Source organism: Panulirus ornatus, chromosome 37, assembly GCF_036320965.1.
Source record: "Panulirus ornatus isolate Po-2019 chromosome 37, ASM3632096v1, whole genome shotgun sequence".
In the NCBI taxonomy this organism is placed as follows: Eukaryota; Metazoa; Arthropoda; class Malacostraca; order Decapoda; family Palinuridae; genus Panulirus; species Panulirus ornatus.
In genome coordinates this window covers 15,739,809-15,763,828 of record NC_092260.1, presented here as the reverse complement: position 1 = coordinate 15,763,828, position 24,020 = coordinate 15,739,809, and the positions used below count along the sequence as shown (strand labels likewise).

The following is a 24,020-nucleotide window of genomic DNA, read 5'->3' as shown; positions in this document are numbered from 1 at the left end:
CCAAATATCTAAAAAGCTTCACTTCCTCCAGTTTTTCTCCATTCAAACTTACCTCCCAATTAACTTGTCTCTCATCCCTATTGAATCGATAACCTTGCCCTTATTCACATTTACTCTCAACTTTTTTCTTTCACACACTTTACCAAACTCAGTCACCATCTTCTACAGTTTCTCACCCGAATCAGCCACCAGGGCTGTATCATCATAGAACAACAACTGACTCACTTCCCAAGCCCTCTCATCCAGAACAGACTGCATGCTCCCTGGAGCAGTAGATTCAGTGTCTAATAGAGATGATATTTCTTTCATCCAAAATGGCTTACTATAGTCCTCTTTATTATTAGAGGATAGGTAGGGGGAAAGGTCTTTCTTTGTATAATTTTTTGGAACTCTATACTTTATCTGCTAACACTAGACACTGACAAGAAACCTTTAGCTACTGCAGAATCGACACTCACTCTGACACCTTGACCCTAAACTGAGGCATTCTTCTGAAATGACACGTACCCAATTGGGAGGGATATTCTTTACAAAACATGTTTTTTTTTCTTTTTTTTATCATACTTAACCGCCATCTCCCGCATTAGCAAGGTAGCGCAAAGAAACAGATGAGGAATGGCCCAACCCACCCACACACATATGTATATACATGAACGCCCACACATGCACACATACATGTACATTTCAACATATACATACACAGACTATATTTATTTATTTATTATACTTTGTCACCGTCTCCCACGTTAGCGAGGTAGCGCAATGAAACAGACGAAAGAATGGCCCAACCCACCCACATACACATGTATATACATACACGTCCACACATGCAAATATACATACCTATACATCTCAACGTATACATACATATACACACACACAGACATATACATATATACACATGTACATAATTCATACTGTCTGCCCTTATTCATTCCCGTTGCCACCCTGCCACACATGAAATGACAACCCCCTCCCCCCGCATGTGTGCGAGGTAGTGCTAGGAAAAGACAACAAAGGCCACATTCGTTCACACTCAATCTACAGCTGTCATGTATAATGCACCGAAACCACAGCTCCCTTTCCACATCCAGGCCCCACAGAACTTTCCATGGTTTACCCCAGACGCTTCACATGCCCTGGTTCAATCCATTGACAGCACATTGACCCCAGTATACTACATCATTCCAATTCACTCTATTCTTTGCACGCCTTTCACCCTCCTGCACGTTCAGGCCCCGATCACTCAAAATCTTTTTCACTCCATCTTTCCACCTCCAATTTGGTCTCCCACTTCTCCACCTCTGACACATATATCCTCTTTGTCAATCTTTCCTCACTCATTCTCTCCTTGTGACCAAACCATTTCAAAACAACCTCTTCTGCTCTCTCAACCACACTCTTTTTATTACCACACATCTCTGTTACCCTTTCATTACATATTCAATCAAACCACCTTACACCACATATTGTCCTCAAACATCTCATTTCCAGCACATCCACCATCCTCTGCACAACTCTGTCTACAGCCCACGCCTCACAACCATATAACATTGTTGGAACCACTATTCCTTCAAACATACCCATTTTTGCTTTCCGAGATAATGTTCGCACCTTCCACACATTTTTCAATGCTCCCAGAACTTTCACACCCTCCCCCACCCTATGATTCACTTACGCTTCCATGGTTCTACCTGCTGCCAAATTCACTCCCAGATATCTAAAACACTTCACTTCCTCAAATTTTTCTCCATTCAAACTTACCTCCCAATTGACTTGTCCCTCAACCCTATTGTACCTAATAACCTTGCTCTTATTCATATTTACTCTCAGCTTTCTTCTTTCACACAAACCAAACTGTCACCAGCTTCTGCAGTTTCTCACATGAATCAGCCACCGGCGCTGTATCATCAGCGAACAACAACTGACTCACTTCCCAAGCTCTCTCATCCACAACAGACTTCATACTTGCCCCTTTCCAAAACTCTTGGATTCACCACCCTAACAACCCCATCCACAAACAAATTAAACAACCAAGGAGACATCCCGCACCCCTGCCACAAACCAACATTCACTGAGAACCAATCACTTTCCTCTCTTCCTACACATACACATGCCTTACATCCTCAATAAAAACTTTTCACTGCTTCTAACAACTTGCCTCCCATGCCATATATTCTTAATACCTTCCACATAGCATCTCTATCAACTCTATCATATGCCTTCTCCAGATCCATAAATGCTACATACAAATCCATTTGCTTTTCTAAGTATTTCTCACATACATTCTTCAAAGCAAACACCTGATCCACACATCCTCTACCACTTCTGAAACCACACTGTTCTTCCCCAATCTGATGCTCTGTACATATAATTTCCCAGGAATACTCAACAAACTTATACCTCAGTAATTTGAGCACTCACTTTTAACCCCTTTACCTTTATACAATGGCACTATGCGAGCATTCTGCCAATCCCCAGGCACCTCACCATGAGATATACATACATTAACCTTATGAACCAGTCAACAATACAGTCACCCCCTTTTTTAATAAATTCTACTGCAATACCATCCAAATCCACTGCCTTGCCGGCTTTCATCTTCCGCAAAGCTTTTACTACCTCCTCTCTGTTTACCAAAACATTTTCCCTAACCCTCTCACTTTGCACACCACCTCTATCATCAAACACATTCAACAAACCTTTAAAATACTCACTCCATCTCCTTCTCACATCACCACTACTTGTTATCACCTCCCTATTAGCCCCCTTCACTGAAGTTCCCATTTGTTCCCTTGTCTTACGCACTTTATTTACTTCCTTCCAAAACATCTTTTTCATCTCTTGCACCTTTCTCTTGACCTCCTGCCTCTTTCTTTTATACATCTCCCATTCATTTGCATTATTTCCATGCAAAAATCATCCAAATGCCTCTCTTTTCTCTTTCACTAATAATCTTACTTCTTCATCCCACCACTCACTACCCTTTCTAATCTGCCCACTTCCCACACTTCTCATGCCACAAGCATCTTTTGCGCTAGCCATCACTGCTTCCCTAAATACATCCCATTCCTCCCCCACTCCCCTTTCATCCTTAGTTCTCACCTTTTTCCATTCTGTACTCAGTCTCTCCTGGTACTTCCTCACACAAGTCTCCTTCCCAAGCTCACTTACTCTCACCACTCTTTTCACCCCAACATTCTCTCCTCTTTTCTGAAAACCTCTACAAATCTTCACCTTCGCCTCCACAAGATAATGATCAGGCATCCCTCCAGTTGCACCTCTCAGCACATTAACATCCAAAAGTCTCTCGCGTGCCTATCAATTAACACATAATCCAATAACGCTCTCTGGCCATCTCTCCTACTTACCTACGTATACTTATGTATATCTCTCTTTTTAAACCAGGTATTCCCAATCACCAGTCCTTTTTCAGCACATAAATCTACAAGCTCTTCACCATTTCCATTTACAAGACTGAACACCCCATGTACACCAATTATTCCCTCAACTGCCACATTACTCACCTCTGCATTCAAATCACCCATCACTATAACCCGGTCTTGTGCATCAAAACTACTAACACGCTCACTCAGCTGCTCCCAAAACACTTGCCTTTCATGATCTTTCTTCTCATGCCCAGGTGCATATGCACCAATAATCACCCATCTCTCTCCATCAACTTTCAGTTTTACCCATATCAATCTAGAGTTTACTTTCTTACACTCTATCACATACTCCCACCACTCCTGTTTCAGGAGTATTGCTACTCCTTTCCTTGCTCTTGTCCTCTCACTAGCCCCTGACTTTACTCCCAAGACATGCCCAAACCACTCTTCCCCTTTGCCCTTGAGCTTCATTTCACTCAGAGCCAAAACATCCAGGTTCCTTTCCTCAAACATACTACCTATCTCTCCTTTTTTCTCATCTTGGTTACATCCACACACATTTAGACATCCTAATCTGAGCCTTCGAGGAGGATGAGCACTCCCCGCGTGACTCCTTCTTCTGTTTCCCCTTTTAGAAAGTTAGAATACAAGGAGGGGAGGGTTTCCAGCCCCCCGCTCCTGTCCCCTTTAGTTGCCTTCTACGACACGTGAGGAATGCGTGGGAAGTATTCTTTCTCCCCTATTCCCAGGGATTACATTTTGTAGTGCAATATATTTATTCTTTCATGTCCATAAGTTGTGGTTACTATCATTATGTCATGATCTGAAATACTTGTTTCATTCATCTCAATGTATGGGGAGTATCATATCATTAGTGAAGAAAAGGTCAAAAGTTTTATGATCCCTTATTGGCATATGGTATACCTGTACTTGGTTTGACATATCATATTTTTATCACTTCTTTCAACTGCTCCTTTTCATATGCGAATCCATAATACTGGAAAATGTTTAAGATTTAAATCTAAAACAAAAATCTGTTGCTTGATTTTACAATTCTGTAAAATTGAAAGTTAAGTCTCCAGACCACATTACTATTACTTAGTGAAGAAAAGGTCAAAAGTTTTATGATCCCTTATTGGCATATGGTATACCTGTACTTGGTTTAACATATCATATTTTTATCACTTCTTTCAACTGCTTTTCATATGCAAATCCATAATACCGGAAAATGTTTAAGATTTAAATCTAAAACAAAAATCTGTTGCTTGATTTTACAATTCTGTAAAATTGAAAGTTAAGTCTTCAGACCACATTACTATTAGTTCATGAGAGGATGTAGAGAGACGAAAATCAATAGGACATGAGAGAATTAATGTAGTAATATGTGAAAGTGAAGTACTTATAGAGGACTCCTAAAATGTACCAATATATTGGTATGGAGAAGGCCTGTATGAGAGATGCACATACTTTTGTGTAAATTTCTACAATAAACCATTTCTCACTACTAAAGCAAGTAAACTGTATTTTAGATTCTTTTCAAGTAGGATGATTCAAGTTTATCGAGGAAAAATTCTTGAAGGGACATCTTGAATTACAAAATAAATATATTCTTTTGTAAACCTTCAGGGGAATTTATAAATGACAAGACAACTTTGGCAATATGAAACATTTAATATCAAGAGGTCTTTATTTCCTTTACCGTCAAACCAAATTATAATGCAAGGAAACAATTCACACATTGTACTGTAAAATTACTGCTACTTATAACTATTACTTATAACTATATGCATATATTTCTGCTGATCATATGAGGCAGGCTATAAAGAATACTTCCATGTAACTATCTATTCAATGATCTTTACTATTTGTCCACTAGTTAATATGTAATGAGCATTGCATAATCTTCCCCTTTCCTGAGTATTTTATTAATTAGTGATGGATCAAACCACAAACTTAACAGCCCCCCAAAATTAGAATATGAAATAAATGCTAACACCAACCTGCTCCTAATAAAACAGACTAAAATAAACTTGTGTGTAGTACCATAGCTTGTCTTATCAATTGCTCTTATAGAGGCTTTAACTAAAAGCACTCTTACAATACATAAAAGTCAAATCCTGGTTATATAAGGTTAAGTGGTAGAAATCAATACTGAGCTATTATAATTAAACTATTTGGAATGCACGAGAAACATGTGCAATTTAATTCTAAGCAGACAACTGATGACTATTATCAAAATAAACTGTTAACCCTACAATAACATACCCTTAAGGTACTAATAAACTAAGAATTACTCATAATTATTATTTTTCAATATACCATTTATGAATGGTAATGAACATACTAAAATTGATGCATCAGGTCAATTGCTATTCTCTAACTTTACTTTATTCATTCCTGTCTATTATATAACCTTTAATTTTGTCATTTTCTGAAGAACTGGGACACGCATGAATGCCAAGACGGTCAGGAGTATGTTGACTATGTATGTGCTGACACAAACAATACAGAAGTCTTTGAGCACAAAGTACAGAAGGTAAGCCAAGTATATGCTCATCAGGTTTGAGAGACCAATGAAAACTCGCTGGAACTTAGCTACTTTAAGGCTCTTGATTTCCCCTGATGGAAGAAAGAATGGATACAGTTTAGAATGAAAGTGAGAGATAATTAATCTCAAAAAATCTATACTTTGAAGAATGAAAAGCTCCTCAATGGGGATGTGTCCCATAAGCTTCAGAGAAACCTTAGGATATCTGAAAGGTAAAACCCATTAACACCTGCCTTCTGATGAAGTAACTGCCTTTTAGTTCATTACTCTAACCATGTATTCAGTGCAATGACAATGACATTGTCCTGCTTGCTGCCAGGGTCAGATATGACTTATGAGATATTCTCAACAATGGAAGTTAATCTGATGGTAGTGATCATTGGTTAAGAGAATAAGGCAGGAAACAACAATTCAGAGAAATGCTCAGGGGTTATCAACCAAGAAAGAGTTACAGAATTCAATTTTCAAAAACTTACATTTCTCTCAAGGATTGGGAAGTCCTACACACTTCACAGCACACCAACATGAAGGAGAAAGGCTAAAAAAGTTTCAGATAAGCAAATACCTTAGGCAAAAGACATTATTATCATGGACAATGTGAGAATGATGAGGGGACAGGAATGCATGAGCAGTCTTTGGCAGAAATGGTTGCATCAGTGAGTGAGCAAGGTCGCAAGGTTTGCATTAAAGGTATCACTACCAATGTGACAGAAGGTAGGCCCTTCAAGTCTAAAGTATGGAATTATATAGTGCATGTGTCAGAAGAAAGCCAAAGACCTCTTGTTAATCTCCTCCACAAAGAGCTTTCTCAGGAAGGCCTGGTTGGGTAAGCAACACAAGTTTCTTAATCTACAAAATAATATTCCTTGCCAGGAGGGGCTTTAAGCTTCATCTCAAAGATCTATAAAGTCTCCTGGTGACTTAATTGGGCATAATGAATGATGCTCTTGTCATATTTTTTTTAAAAATAAATCACTATTGGGCTATTTCCAGACTTTCTTGCCTCACTTTTGGGCAGGGCTTTAGGATTAAGATTTATCTTGACTCAAGACATGACCAAAAAATAGATGCTTCTTATGTTTGAACATTGCATGTAATTCACTAACCCTTCTACCTGTGCCCTGGGCTACATGAAGATTTTTCATGAGAAGACGAGCTATGCTGTCAGAAAAATTCTCAGACTGTTGAAAATCTAGAACTTTAGTCAAATGCCACTTGCACTGCAGCAGGTCAACAATTGGTCTCCTCAAAAAGAACTGGACTAATTTATCCCAAAGAGGTGGTGACACACCAAAAGCCACTGAAATTTGTTCCTGTTAGACATTCTTGCTGAAAGCAATGGTAATATTAGCCATGTTTTTACCATAAAAAATGCTGGAGAAGATATACAAAGAAACAACTTCCAAAACCTTTATGGAATTGGAAATTACCAAACTGATTTATATTATCCTTGAGCACACGTATTATATTATGGACAAGGGCATTTGCTTAACACTTCAAATCTCTGTTTGTAAAAGTACTTGACAGAGTCCATACACATAAATTTTAGGCCTAAGCTCAGATTTGACATAGAGCTCCTGAAACCAGGATGAGTTGCTGTAGAGAAACTTATGGATGACAGCTGAGGAGAGTAGCACAGGTGAAATTTCTGGCACCAAGATAACTACTAAAACCCAAAGATCTAATAGTTAAGACTTTTCCAAGGATATTTACAGGATGAAAAGTTAAAATCTGGTTCCAATAATAACAGTCCAACAGTCAACAGCAACTGTCCTCTTGTTGAACACTACATAGATACAGATCTGCAGCATGGCATTTGCTTTGGTTAACATATCCACCCCAAATGGAAGAATCCAAATGACCGCATCCTTCCCAATAGACACTTCTGTTGTAATGGACACTGGTCTTCACAGGACATCTGCTCAGGAAATGTAAACTTTAAAGATGGGAAGAAAGAAGCCCTTGGACAAAGTTTTTATATTAGCTATAGGAGTAGAGAGGATCTGTATGAGCCCTTGTTCATCATACAACAGAGGGCCACAATGTAGTCCATCATGAATAAAATATTGCATCCTGAACTTGGGACAATCTAAGAAATGAGGAATCATGGAACCAGCATTTCTTTAATGGTGGCAAGCAAGTATTTTTGCAGCTTGCACCTGCATGACCCTCTTAGGAATGGAAACCCAATTCATGATTCAAGAATTCCATTCACATAATAAGTGAGGTTGGTGGGGTGTCCAAGACAGATTCCTCATCTGTCCATCAGACAAGGATATCAAAAAGGTCTTACAACAAGGCTTTCTGGAGTTCTCTGTTTACCCACAATGACACCTTCTTGGCCTGTCACCTCATAATACTGTCAGGAGCTGCAAATCTGAACTTTCCTAGTCGGTGTTTTAGATGACACCAAGACAACATTGTCTGTAACCAAACTGTTAAGACAGTCTCTGCATAATCCATGACTTTGTCCACTGAAAGACAGACAGAGAACCTATCTGAGAGCACAACTTATTCTAAACCAAGAAAAACTCTGACCGGGAATTAAGTAATACTTGTTTTGGTTGAAGATAAAAAATGCATCTCAAAAAGTATTTAGCGCTTGCAAGCCTTGCCTGGTATTTTCCTCATTTGATCTTAAATACTAGAAAATCCTTGAGGTAAGCTAAAGGTGCACCCTAAGAGGAAGCTAGCTTTGGAAGCAGGGAAGCTGCTACTCTTGTGAAAATTTGTGAGGCAATGCCAGGTTTGGGTGTTAACCTTGAAAACCAACTTTCCTCATTCTTGGGTGAATCTGAATGTGCTGGTAAGTATCATTAGGTCTATGTGGATTAACCAATCATTTAACCATAGGGATTGGTAGAAATTCTGCAAAACGGTACTTCTTGATGCAAGTGTTCATCATGGAAAGATCTAAAATCTTTCTTTTCTTGTCCGAGTACCTCTTCCTTACTGGTAAGATGATATTGATGAAAACTGGCCCTACCATTTCCTGGATGTATTCCTTTAAAAGCTGAGTCATGGTCCATGCCAGCATTCTCTGTGAATGGGATGGTTGTTGAAAAATCCAGCTCCAACCCAGACCCTTTCTCAACAATAGGTACACCACCACTTAACAAACTTCAGAAAAATCTTTGAAGTTCTACACAGGAACCTACCAGCAGGTCTTGATCTATAAGCTTGAGGGGGCTACCTCAAACAAGCATCTTTGCTCTTCAGCTCAGTAGAATTAAAGGAAGAGGTACTCAAGTTAAAAACCACCGATTTGCTCACACTAAATAGTTCAATAAGGCTGGCTCTCGTGACCTTTGAAATAGCCTCAAAAGGAAAGAGTCTTACAGCAGTATGAGAACCAAAGTAACTGTAACTGCTCTTCTCTAATGAGATAAGAACTATATTGTTGCCTACACTCCTCTCTTGGTATAATAGTATGCACAAAGGTTTCTCTGCAAAAGATAAATAAGTGTTACCAAATGAGGTCCATGACTTTCCCATTAAGATCTATCTTAACTGAATGCCTCATAAGAAAGAGGAAGGTTTTTACAAGGGTTACATACATCAGTAGAGATTTTAAGTGGACTTTCCTAAATAATAAGCTGAAACTGTTTTAAGTGTTGTCGCATTCCATGTGATTTGGCCAGTTATTGGCAATTCCGATGTAGATTAAAAAAAGGGAAAATCTATCATTTCTTTTTTAAATGGACCTCTCTGAAGAGAATCCAAAGAAGACTGAGCATATCAATTAAAAATACACTGTAAAACCAAGTGAAGGCAAGGGCTGGTCTTCTGATTTTGGTAATGGAATCTAATTACTGACTCACGGAACATATGATCTTCAAGCCAATCCTTTATGGGTAAAAGGCAATCTGGGAGTCTGAAATGTGCTTATCTCTTCCCAAAAGCTGTTTTCATTTGCTAAGGCATTTCTGAGATACCATTAAAGAAAACTCAATTCATCAGATATGAGAGAGGGCATGTTTTACATACACTTTTCATCCAGGGAAAATGCTACAGACATGAAAACCTAGAAAATAACTGAAATGAAGTTCCCTGACAGGTGATGTCTAACTTAAAAGTCATCAGGTAGTAAATTATTCTCATGAAAGAGAAGCCTGGATTGACCTACAAAGCTTCAAGAGAGTGGAATGTCAACTAAATTCCAAGTGGGAATGGAATCAAAACTGGATTATGCCAACATAAACTACTAATCTGAAGCATCAGAATCAGATTCCTCTGGGCCCTGACATGGAGAAAAGTCCATCGACTAAGGACCAGGATGTACCTTGCTGACACAGATAAGAATCCCCATTAACAGAACTACTCTTGAAACTTTACTGGGTTCAAATGGGGGTTTCTGAGCTTCAGAAATCTTAAATGGGCCTCCTTTTCCTTTGGATAGAGGGGAAACTACTGAATGATCAACAAGCAATATCAGTTCAGGGTCTACCATAAGACTGATAGGGGTTAGATCTGAATGCTCTGATACTTAAGGGGTGAGAGAAGAATCAGGCTTGTTTTTGACTGGGAAAACACCCGTGACTCTAAACTCAAAGTCCTAAATCACCCATTGATCAATTTAAGTGAAAGGTTGAATCATATCCAAATGCAGCTTAACATTTGATAACTCTCTCAAAGGACCAAAGCAAACTTCTACTCCTTCTGGTATCTCTCATTCCACCCTATCTTACTCCACCACCAACTCAATTCCTCATCACCCACATCCTCAACATTATTAAATTTTGTCTAATTTACCTATGATATGGTAACAGTTGTTGAATGATACTCTAAAATTACATCATGTTAGAGTTTAGTGTAATTATATAGTACATAAATAGTTAGATTGGGGAAATCTATAATCAAAAACGTAATTCCCCTAATGACATGGGTTTCAACAACTCGTATAACAACAGGTATCCAGGAACATAAGCCATCATCAAGTGGGGGACTCTCATAATTATGCAAGAGAGAGAGAAAGGGAGTGTGGGGTAACTCATTAAGTTAATTAACCTGCGACAGAAGCCAGCAATAAAAACAGATGACTTGAACAACCATCTAGGTCTAAGATACCCATGAATTATGTGGTAGCAGGTCTGTTCTGACCATAGCTGGGATCACAACAACGAGGCTGCCACTTGGTTAACAGGTATGTCCAAGGCCATCCAAGCTATCAGTGAACTGATGGTTTAGTAATGGGTAAGAGGTACATACCTCACCAGATGGCAGAGGATTAGAGGGCTCTAATGTTATGGATTCTCTCAAATTCATAAAATTTTCTAACCCTGGTGAGGAATATTTTCAAAAGACACACGCACATAAGTAAAGTAAATGAATAATTGTAAAGCACTGTTATTACTGTGAAAGACTTGGGTCCCTATGTCACATTCAGTACAAGCTGAGGTAAGAGATATATCTTATTCTAAAAGTCTAAACTTTTGCTTGTGCATGATGAGTGACTATTTTGTTTATGATACGGGTATGTGAAATGATGTTAGCACTTGAAAAGATCTGGGGTCTGGGTACCCACAAACTCCCCTAGCCAAACATTTAGTGAAGTGGAACTTTGAGAAAAATAGGTTAATTGTTAAATCTCTAAAGTTACATAAAGATTGTTCTAGCTGTTAAAATTAAAATACTTTTTTTATATATCCAATAACAAAGGCAAAGGGAATAAGAGTGAGTGCTCAAATTACAGAGGTATAAGTTTGTTAAGTATTCCTGGTAAATTATATGGGAGGGTATTGATTGAGAGGGTGAAAGCATGTACAGAGCATCAGATTGGGGAAGAGCAGTGTGGTTTCAGAAGTGGTAGAGGATGTGTGGATCAGGTGTTTGCTTTGAAGAATGTATGTGAGAAATACTTAGAAAAGCAAATGGATTTGTATGTAGCATTTATGGATCTGGAGAAGGCATATGATAGAGTTGATAGAGATGCTCTGTGGAAGGTATTAAGAATATATGGTGTGGGAGGCAAGTTGTTAGAAGCAGTGAAAAGTTTTTATCGAGGATGTAAGGCATGTGTACGTGTAGGAAGAGAGGAAAGTGATTGGTTCTCAGTGAATGTAGGTTTGCGGCAGGGGTGTGTGATGTCTCCATGGTTGTTTAATTTGTTTATGGATGGGGTTGTTAGGGAGGTGAATGCAAGAGTTTTGGAAAGAGGGGCGAGTATGAAGTCTGTTGTGGATGAGAGAGCTTGGGAAGTGAGTCAGTTGTTGTTTGCTGATGATACAGCGCTGGTGGGTGATTCATGTGAGAAACTGCAGAAGCTGGTGACTGAGTCTGGTAAAGTGTGTGAAAGAAGAAAGTTAAGAGTAAATGTGAATAAGAGCAAGGTTATTAGAAACAGTAGGGTTGAGGGTCAAGTCAACTGGGAGGTAAGTTTGAATGGAGAAAAACTGGAGGAAGTAAAGTGTTTTAGATATCTGGGAGTGGATCTGGCAGCGGATGGAACCATGGAAGCAGAAGTGAATCATAGGGTGGGGGAGGGGGCGAAAATCCTGGGAGCCTTGAAGAATGTGTGGAAGTTGAGAACATTATCTCGGAAAGCAAAAATGGGTATGTTTGAAGGAATAGTGGTTCCAGCAATGTTGTATGGTTGCGAGGCGTGGGCTATGGATAGAGTTGTGTGCAGGAGGGTGGATGTGCTGGAAATGAGACGTTTGAGGACAATTTGTGGTGTGAGGTGGTTTGATCGAGTAAGTAATGTAAGGGTAAGAGAGATGTGTGGAAAAGAGCGTGGTTGAGAGAGCAGAAGAGGGTGTTTTGAAATGGTTTGGGCACATGGAGAGAATGAGTGAGGAAAGATTGACCAAGAGGATATATGTGTCGGAGGTGGAGGGAACGAGGAGAAGTGGGAGACCAAATTAGAGGTGGAAAGATGGAGTGAAAAAGATTTTGTGTGATTGGGGCCTGAACATGCAGGAGGGTGAAAGGAGGGCAAGGAATAGTGTGAATTGGATCGATGTGGTATACTGGGGTTGACGTGCTGTCAGTGGATTGAATCAGGGCACGTGAAGCGTCTGGGGTAAACCATGGAAAGTTGTGTGGGGCCTGGATGTGGAAAGGGAGCTGTGGTTTTGGGCATTACTGCGTAGCAGCTAGAGGCTGAGTGTGAACGAATGGGGCCTTTGTTGTCTTTTCCTAGTGCTACCTCGCACACATGAGGGGGGAGGGGGAAGGTATTCCATGTGTGGCGAGGTGGCGATGGGAGTGAATGGGGGCAGACAAAGTGAATTGTGTGCATGGGTATATATGTATGTGTCTGTGTATGTATATATATGTGTGCATTGAGATGTATAGGTATGTATATTTGCGTGTGTGGATATGTGTGTGTATACATTGTGTATGGGGGTGGGTTGGGCCATTTCTTTCGTCTGTTTCCTTGCGCTACCTCGTAAACGCGGGAGACAGCGACAAAGCAAAATAATAATAAAAAAAGTTTCTCAAAATTTCAACCTCTGTAAATTTATGGTGAATTATGTGGTGAAACAAAAAGCGTCCATTTACAAATGCCATTTTAATCTGTAAAAGCACAAACTTAAATTTAATACTAAATATTAAATAAAATAAATAAGTAAGAAAATAGAACAAGGATTAAAATATATCCATCCCTTGCTTTATGGCTGATCACTATGTGATTTTGCTATTCTGTGAGGAACCTACTTCCAGTCCCCCTTTTTTTATGCACTAAATTCACTACTATGTGGGTGTGTATGGTAAAAGTAAGCCAAAACATCCAATTTTTCTCTATGTTTATTGGTTCGCTGTGTGACTTCTTTTTGTGCGAGGTTTATGCATGACATAATCCCAGCATAAAGCAAGGGATGGGTGAACAGATGAAATGAAGTTCTCTTATATGGGACAAATCCTATACGAACAAATAAAAAAAAACACTAATCCTTCTATGCCTCCATTCAGACTATGACTGGCTGTGGTCTGAAATTATTTTTTAAGCACATCAATAAACGTTTGGGGCAAGTGCCCATAGGCCTGGGTCTCACAACGCACCTGAATCCGGTCATGCATAATCAGCAATTAAAAGCTATGAATATTATGGAATCTATGACAGCCAGAAGTGTAGTAACTTGGGTTTTCAGGGAAGTGTTCCATAAATCATTTAGCAAATAAACATTTGCTACTGCAAAAACCTGAAAGTTTTATACTGCTATATCAATCAGTGTTTTCATGCTCATAACAAAAAACTAGTTGTGATCTATCACTGAGACTTTCACTAGCATGATAGGGTTAGCTGCATTCACTTACTAAATACCCTCAATCAGGACTTGGTTAAACAAAGAATCATGATTAACTTTCTGTATGTAGAACAGCACCACTTCCACAAGTGACTGAACATTAGCTACTGACATGCATGTTGCCAAACCCTAACAAACAATCAAAACTTATCAGATACCCTTAGCCTAGCAACTTGCCCTGCCCAATCTCAGTCTCATACATATCAAAACCTATATTCTGTGCTTCATAACAAGGAGAGTTCATCTCTGCTCTTAATAATATGGTATTGTATCAGATTTATAAGCTGTGTGAAGGCCATTTGTTCATTCTCAACCCAGATGAAAAGAAAAAAAAAAGAAAACAGATGCTAAACAGAAAAAATATATAAAGAATTTAAATCTGACTTATCAACATGTTCTGCATAACTATATATAAACAATACTTGGTTAAACATAAATAACCTAAAATCAGGAAAAAGATTAGTTTTTTGCTCAATAAATAATGGTGAAATCATCATAAGCTTGGTAGACATTCAAAATTTATTATTAAATGCTGTTACCCTATTAATTCCCCATGTCCAATCTCAGAAAGAAAGTAGTTTTGTACATTTTTTGTGCCTGACAACAAGTTCAGTTCATTTATGCTCCTAATAATAAGGTACTGAATCATATTTAAAAGTTGGGTCAGGGCTATATGTTCACTTTCTGTCCATACTGAAAAAATATTTTTAAATGCTAAATAGGAAAAATATATGAACAAAATAAATGTGACTTGTTAACATGTTCAGCATTTATGAGCTAATTGATCCTTTAATTCATACACAACCTCCATTTAGGAAATAGGTAAGCAGTTTCAAGCACAATATTTAGTCTTGAAATCATTGTAAGCTTGGTACACTATATATGCAGGTTTAGTCAAAACATGTGTAGCACAAACTTGCCTGCAAAATTTATGGCAAAAGCAAAAACCATGAGCTACAACAGGTATGTCTGCTTTTCTACCCAACAAATGCAAGAGCAGTGACTTACAACCTTTTGTAAGATTTCACAGCAGAATCTCCCAAATTTTCCATCTTTTCTTTATTGTCTCCAATAATATTCTAATAACTCTTCTTTCTATGAAGTAATCAGTAATTCCTTTACAAATTAGCAACTTATACCAATATCACTTTGTCACAAACTGACACTTATTGGTGAAGTTCAAGATTTTCTATAAATGTGGGCCTGGCAAATGGGTGATCAGCCAGAAAGGCAAGTTGGTGGTCATCTAGGAAAGGCAAAACCTGTGATCACCAACAATTGCCCTAATTACACTGAATAACAAATTTATCAGATATTGATCTTCCCACACTTAGTCCAATGAATCAAGGGTTCATGTATGCATAAACAAAATATTTCTCCAAGGGTCAAAATCATGAATGCTAAAACACTGAATAGCGAAGGAACTGTTGCATTTACTAAGATAAGGAGATGTATCTCCAATGTCCCTGTATCAGGACTGAAATATTAAATACTGAATCTTTCAACCATCTACTTTTTCTGTTCTTGATATTCTACTTACTCAGTGTTAATTCTAACTTCTTAGGGACCATACTGGGAAGCGTCTAGCTCTGATGGAAACAAGATTAAAAGGAACATTCATTTCACTTTATAGGAAAATCAGGTCCTATAAATTCCATGGCATATCCACAGCCACTTTATATTTCATTAATGTTTGGTGTTTTACCTTTATGTTCAAATCAACTCTTTCCTTGTGGACCACAGTTGATATAGGTTTGCTCATTCTGAGTGAAGCACGGCTGCTCTTCTCTTAAACTTGGCACTTTAAAAATTTTCGAGGAAAATGAAGACAAACAGAATGAGAAATACGAAGAAACAAGTGACTCTGACTGATTTTTGTGGGATTATGTGGAAAAAGGGAGGCCTGCAAAGGAGACATCTCAACTAACCTTTCACCTGATAATGGACATCTTTGGTAACATATGAAAGGCAGAGAGCTTGATTATTTCCAAAGAAAAGGTACCTCCAATACCCTTCCCACACATTCAAGCGACTCAGTCCTCAAACTTATTACTAATATGAAAGGTGTAAGAATTCTAAACATATTCATGTTATGCAACCAATTTGTGTTTGTGTATGATATAAAAGTCCATTTAGAAAATAAGCTCATTATTATGAAAGAAACATCATCTCACTACCTTCCTCTCTTATCATGAGTTGTCAAATGTGTTACTCGGACCCTCTCTATGAACTCACTCACCACTAGTCAAGGCCAACATAAAAGTATTTTCTGTGAATTTTGTATCATAATCTATCATCTCATATATATTTTTGTTTTCTTTTGAGTTCACTGTCATGGAATTTTGAGACCATGACAGCAGTTTAAGGATCACTATGTACCTTTGCATCATCTTAGAATGAGGAAGCAGTATATCTTTCTAAATGTCATAGACTTCCCTGTTTAATTTCAAAACATAACAATTTATCATATCAATAACATAAACAAGGTGGACATAACCATATCATCCATTCTATCTTGCAAACCCCACATAACATCACAAAATCCTTCTCTCTTTCCCAAAAGCTAGGGTTGTTGTACATGCTGTAACAAGTATCTTTGTGTGCAACTATTTCTCATACAGAATACAATACTGCTCACACATCTGGGGTGGCTATTCTTCCACATACTTATTAGAAAGAGTGGAATCTAAAGCCTTCAGTTTCATTAATTCTCCAAGCATTACCTCTCCCCAACCATTCCTTTCTGACCATCATGTTTTGCTACCCCATCCCTGATCTTCAGTTATTATTCAGGCCTCTGCTCTCATGAGTTGTCTAAACGTGTCCTTGCCACAAAGGATTGGACCCATGATGTATATCTAACTAGTGCTTCCCACAGTTTTTGTATAGAGACCACCCAAATATGGACTGACTTTTTTGATTCTTTCTTTCTTCAAACAGCAAAACTGAAGAATTTTCTCCTCTTTCTATAACATTTCTAATTTTAACACTCAAGTCTGCAAATACCTTAGGAGCTCCAAATAAGCCCTAAATCTTTGATTCCTTTACCCTATTTCCTTTTTAACCCATGGTGGCTGTGACTGGGGCATTAAGCATGTACCATGCTGATGAAAAACAAACTGACAGCTATAGAAAACAGTTTTTAAACTGACAGAACATGTACAGTATAACTAAGATTTTCCAACCAACACAAGAATGCATCTGATGTGTTGGCTTTGTTCAACTGACAGCTATGGAAAAAGGTTTTCAAACTGACAAAACATGCATAGTATAACTAAAATTTTCTAACCAACACAAGAATGCATTTTATGTATAAGCTTTGTTCTTTACAACTTTACCAAGTTGTATATCTCATGTCCGTTGGCTGACTACAACATCACCAAAGCCATCAATTAATGCCAACTTTAAAAGTTTCAATGTGATTTCATCATACACTGTTCTTACTTTGTCTATGTAGTAAACTTGGGTTAGTTTTCTGTGACATGAGAAGAATTAAAATTCATCTATTGCAACCTCATATTACTTCCTATAGAGATGATCCCCAACTTATGATGGTTCACCTTATGATTTTTCAACTTTATGATGGTGCAACAGCAATATGCATTCAGTTGAATCCATACTTCGAATTTTGAACTTTGATCTTTTCCTGGGCTAGCAATATGCGGTACAATACTCTCTCGTGATGCTGTGCAGTGGCAGCGAGCAGCAGCTTCCAGTCAGCCAAGTGATCGTGAGAATAAAGTGATACGCATTCAATAGAAACCGTACTTCAAATTTTGAATGCTGATCTTTTCCCGGGCTAGCGATATGTGGTAAGATATTCTCTCGTGATGCTGCGCAGCAGCAGCAAGCTGCAGCTGCCAAGCAACCATACGACTATGAGTGTAAACAATCAACCATGTGACTATGAGTGTAAACAATCATATTAAGTGTATTTTCGACTTATGATATTTTCAACTAACGATGGGTTTGCTGGCACGTGACCTCATTGTAAGTTCGAAATTCTTTTGCTTCACCCTAAACTACGCTTTACCTGCCTGGTCTTCCACCCTCTTAAAAATAAATATGATAAACTAACAAACCATCCAAAACAGAACACTCAAAACAATCACTGGCTACTAAGCAACTATGAACACTGAACACCTACCAAATGAAAAAAATATCCTCCCAATACCATCCCAACTCAACATGCTAGGCACTCAATTACTTTGCAACAGCAATGGTACTGGTGAAGACACCAAACACTTACTGCTCAGTTGCCCCACACTCTAGGGCCTATGATTCCCATCCAAGGAACACCATAACCATCCACCAACTCCCAAAAGGAAATAAAAGCTTACTCCTACCTCACACTTCAACGACCTTAACACTGATTCAAAACATTCCATGACCCTTCATGCCCACAATGCAACTATCATGGTGGAGATACCAAAGTATTACTGCTAAGATGCCCCACACTCTCCCCATGTACACACATACACACACACACACACACACACACACACCGTCACTACACTTTAAGACCTAAGATTCTATCCAGTGGATATAGTTGATTTCCTGGGGTGTTGATGGAGTCCCAAAAAGATGGATTCCTGGTACAAGAAGTAAGAAGGGAGTATACCTTATAGGTGTAGTAGAACCCTGCTTGTTGAGGTTATATGAGTGAAAAGTCACCTTTGGCAAGGTTGTATCATCATCAGGAGTTCATGATTTTCCTGTTACTGTGAGTAGGGCAGCCTTGAGTTCCAGGAACCCTGGGAAAGTGTTCCTGAGGTCTCAACTGCACTCTTTCAGAAAGAGTTCTTGGGGTAACAATAAATAAGTAAATAAATACAATTCTTGGGGTAACAATAAACAAGTAAATAGATAGAATTTATCCCTGGGGATAGGGGAGAAAGAATACTTCCCATGTATTCCCTGTGTGTTGTAGAGGGCGACTAAAAGGGGAGGGAGCAGGTGGCTGGAAATCCTCCCCTCTCATTTTTTTTTTTAATTTTCCAAAAGAAGGAACAGAGAAGGGGACTAAGTGAGGATATTCCCTCAAAGGCCCAGTCCTCTGTTCTTAATGCTACCTCACTAATGCGGGAAATGGCGAATAGTATGAAAGAAAAAGAAAATACAAGTTACGTCATGTATAACCTAACCTGTAACAGCTTAAGTAAAGGCTTCAAGAATATATTTAGACCATGAAGTCCAATCTCATTAATCCTACAATAACAAAATAATGCTTTTCCACTAAGCTAAAAAAAAGTGCCTGCAGATTATATGAATCCTAACCAACAAGCAGAATAACCATGAGCATTTGTATCCTAAGAATGTTCTCAGAGAAAGTGTGGAGTACACCTGGCTAAATCAATAATAATCTGTAAGAGGTAGAACATGATTTTTCTGTACATAGGTATCTATATAATAATACCAAAAGAAGTGCCTCTACTTGTCTCACTTTAACTTACCCATAATAATAACAAGGCAATAAAAAATCATCCCAAAGATGCTGTTGGGTTGGTTCAGCAAGTGATCCTCACCTAGGAGCTCTCCCAAAATACCGAAACCACGACCATATCTGTTGATAAATAAGACATTTCATTAATTTACAAATACCATAATTCTATCTGTCCATTAACTTCATAAACATGGGGCAGACCACTTATGCCAAGCCTTAAAAATCTATAAACAAATTAGTAAACAATAAATATGAAAAGCAAGTATCAGTAGAAGGTCTGTAGACAGCTAAATGAATGTAAATGAAACTGAAATAAATCCATTTAGAGCATGCCAAGTGAAACAAAATGAGTGAACAGTGAAACAGAGAATCAGAACTGATGTCTCCAGCAAAAGTCAGTCTGTTACCAATTATATTTCTTTTGTTCTAGTAATGTTCTTTCCTTATAATTCAAAGTCCATTCACAGCACTTTTCTATAGTTCTTTAAGGATTCTTTTCCTGTATAAGATTATTTTGAGATAATTTTCAACTGTTATCTAGATTTTACATTTGTTTTTCAACATTTTCTTGATGCTAAATGTGACTCCTGAAATTTGAAAAAAAAAAAAAAAATCTTTGTGATGCACTCTCCTGCAAACATGAGAATTTTCTCAGGAACAGAATATTCCCTTGGAAAACTATACTGTACTTCGATTCTTCTAACCTTTTGTCTTTTTTGTGGAGAAACACTGATCCTCCCTGTCTATCACTATCCTCCCAACTAGGTAGCAGCAGTTAACTCATTCCAAGCTTGCCTTTAGTCACTCAAAGACTGTCATAAAATTAATGTAATCAACCAAATTAACTCCAGTAGTATTGCAGGGCACATCACGGGTGTCAACTCAAAAGCAGTTACAGTTGGTATGCAGAAGGGAGGGGGCAAGTCAGAGCAAAACCAAGAAAAAATGCTTGCAGAACATGACCTAAGAGAGAAAATTCCTAATTCCAAAGCCTACATTTTGCTTCTTTGCAGTCTGTCCCATGATCATGAAAGAATACTCACGTCAAGGAGGAAGGTTGAGAGAAAACTTTCAGATAAGAAGACTAAACCCAAAGGCCAAGATAATTAACTAGTAATCATGGACACATTAGAATCTGTCTCTCATGAAGAGAAGAATCCCCAGAGCCACACATGGGTAATCCACACCTAAGTTTAGGCAAAGTCTGATGAAGTTAGTAGACAAGTGCCAAAGACTGCTTATGTTGGTTTTCTCCAATGAAAGGTTTCTTATGACAGCTAAGGTAGAGGCTAACTTCCTCATTTCAAGTGCTCTAGTGTAAAGAGCGGGTTAAATGAATAAGAAGTTTCTTAATCCAAGATATTCCTCACCCAAAGAGGTTTCAGGCTGCACATATCACTGGTACATGATAAACTCTGGATATGTTCAAATTCTTTGAGATTTTAGTGAAGTGTAAGACTTGAAGTTCTCTCAGTACCATCTTCCAGCAGCTGAGGACAAAATGCTTCTCTCTAGAATTATTAGCTTCATTCACAGCCAGGAATCTGGGGGCTTGGGTGTATTTTCAACCCATATGAATTTATCATCAAAGAGGAGTCTTGAACCTAAATATGGCATGTAATTTACTAATTCTCCTTCTAAAGCCAAAGGATATAGAGAAAGTGTTTTCATTACATGACACCGAAGAGTTAAACTGTTAGAAAAGCTATCAGATTTAAGAAGTCTAAGAATTTAAAAAGCTCCCACTTGGGAACAATTGGCCTCCTCAGAAAGAAAGATCAAAGAAGTTTATCCCATAGAGCTCCCAATACTCTGAAACCTAAAACCCTTGATGTAAGGGTTCTTGAACAGCAATCTCAATAGGGCAAGTATTAGTAACCTTATTATTCTCATAAAGGCTAGAGAACTCCACAAAAGCCTGCAATCACATATGAAAGAAGGAACCAAAAGGCTTTTCAGACCAACTGGCTGTCTTCAGTGAAAGGCCAAATGCTACATAAAAGGTCATCTGTTAAATATCCTCCAAGCCTCAGCTTGAAGAAGTGTCTGAGTGATAAAGCCACTTGTTTAAACTCAAGAATCTAGGATTTTGATGTCAGGATCCTGCAAAAAACCCTATCACAGTCTAGAAAAACCTGAGGAGTAATGCATAGCCAAAGAAGTCTTTGGTATCAAGACTGTATGTCCCACTCTGAGGATCCTAAAGTTACTAATCCCAAGAGAGAGAAAAAAATAGGTTGAGAAGAACTTTTCTCTAATGGTACCAAGGTAAAAAGATACACATGGTTGCAATAATCCCAGTCCAAGGACAGAGTGTCTGTTGTAATTAACCCCATGCATAATAACAAGTTATGATGCATAGCACCATCCAGGGGAATGCATCTGAATATCAATGAAAATTAGCCATTACTGGACCCTACAGGCAAGTTATCTTGTTTTCTATATCTTCATCTAAGTATATCAATTTAAAAACTGAATAAAGCTCTACAGAATCTGAACACAGCATCAGATGGAATTTTTGTCTGTAGGATGGTCACCAAGTCCTCATCCAAAGCATGAAGACATTCACAAGTCATGTTGGGATGCTGTTGGTGTCCCTCCTGTTTTAGTTAACAGGTCTTGATGGAAGTAATTCTTATCCATTCCTAACACTTTTCACAGCTGGTAAAGAATGGTTTCTTACCAAATTTACCACTAATTCACAGCCCTGCCCACTCTGTGGGGACTTCACCTCGTGAAAGTGCAAGGCAATACATATAAAAAAAAAAAACACGATATTAATTCCACATATTGCAAAGAATCCATTGGTATTGTTTTCATCAAAATCTACCAATAAGAGCATGTGTGGCTGCTTTTTGATAAACTACCCCTTATTCAAATGTTTATGAAATTCTAAAACCACAAACATTGTCAATATGTATGAGGCCCATCCAAAGATAATAGTAATGTCCATATAAAAAAGTATACTATTAGTTGAGCTCCATATTGAAACTAACACTGAGAAATGGCTATTCATGTTTTAAATGCTTTACATAGTTTGTTAAGATTTCAGAAATATTTGCAGAGTATGATACTTAGATTAACAATCAAAATATATCAAATCAACAAAAAATTGCGGGAATAAAGGATGTGAAAGTAGGTACTAAACTTGTACTTCAACAGAACGTATGAAAATTTCACTTAGCAGCCACTATGATAGTAGAACTATAACGACATTATATTCTTCTCTTCCTGGGACAAACACTTTAGTGTCTATTTGATGATATTCAGCACCATGTTGGCAGCGTTTCGTCTTGATTAATATTAAAATAAAACTTCAGTTCATTTTACATTAGTCATTCACAAATTTTGTTAGGTATAACACTGTCATCTTATTCAATATGATTCAATATAGTAATCCAAACTATACTCTACATGAATTTCTGTAATAACGAACTGTAGCCACTACTGAGAGCATTACAATCCTGAGCTAAATGGAGAAAAATGATAAAAAAAAATTCCAGTTATGTTCCCAGTCTTACATTCTCCAAAACATTCAAAGTTAGATTTCTGGTACTCCTAAACTACAACTTTACCCATTAACCTTACATAACAGCGTCTAAATACAGTGACAGACAACAGCAATAACGTGCAACTTACTTGGAAGTGAAGACTTTCGAGCAAGAGATCGAAGCACTAATATCACACATCGCCTGGTAATCTCTATCAATTTCTTTCAGAACTTCAACATATAAAGCATAAGCTGATAAGAATATACCAATAATGGCCAAGAGGATTAGGCTCATATGTAACTTTCGATAGTACTTTTGTACAGCGGCAGACTTCATGGCTGTATCCCCACCACTTGTTGCTTAAGAATTTTGTCTTCTTTACAATTACAGCTCACAAGGATATAATGTACTTTGGGCTGAGACACAGTATCTTCTGTAGGCACAGAGTGGGCAATGCCTTGTCTTCCTTGGCCACGAGACTTGAGGATGATTAGTGAGACAGAAATTGTCAACGTCAGCTGGTAGACCGGTATGTTTAGATCTCCACCAGCGACACAATGGTGCTCTACACCTGCAACCCCAACACCCGCTTTCATTTTAGTTATTACATAAAAAGAGAATAACACCTTAATTCACAATCATACGTGTGTATCAATTTGTAAAAAAAATAGCTTTATTCTTATCTCATAGAAAATAAGCTTATCAATTTGTCACTGATATTCATGGTATGGTTGAGAAAGGAAGAGACGGGCAACAAGTGGGTAAGAGACTCTCCCAGTAACACACAAATAGTAATTCGCTTTAGTTCCAATTGGTTGAACAGGTTTAAGAAATTAAATCTTTAAGAAGGTTTATTTGAAGGATTTTGGGTATACGTTAAGCAGAGAAAGGTCATTAAAG

At 38.0% G+C, this 24,020-nt stretch overlaps 1 protein-coding gene across 1 annotated transcript; it reads right to left on the bottom strand.

The window, feature by feature from the left end:
- Positions 1-5,040: 5,040 nt before the first annotated feature.
- On the bottom strand, positions 5,041-23,679 carry Vkor (Vitamin-K epoxide reductase). The gene is made up of 3 exons (XM_071683838.1): positions 23,269-23,679; positions 19,640-19,749; positions 5,041-6,008 (listed from the first exon to the last, which is right to left on the bottom strand). The coding sequence occupies exons 1-3, from the start codon at positions 23,454-23,456 to the stop codon at positions 5,794-5,796; spliced, it is 513 nt and encodes a 170-aa protein (XP_071539939.1). The 5' UTR covers positions 23,457-23,679; the 3' UTR covers positions 5,041-5,793.
- Between the last annotated feature and the right edge of the window lie 341 nt (positions 23,680-24,020).

Bases quoted from the DNA above. Each gene is read 5' to 3' on its own strand.
- Vkor (XM_071683838.1), bottom strand. From the start codon at position 23,456: ATGAAGTCTGCCGCTGTACAAAAGTACTATCGAAAGTTACATATGAGC. The intron at 19,750-23,268 runs GTAAGTTGCACG...ATTTATCAACAG, and splicing joins TCGAAAGTCTTCACTTCCAA to ATATGGTCGTGGTTTCGGTA. The intron at 6,009-19,639 runs GTAAGTTAAAGT...TTCTTCCATCAG, and splicing joins TTGCCTTGTTATTATTATGG to GGGAAATCAAGAGCCTTAAA.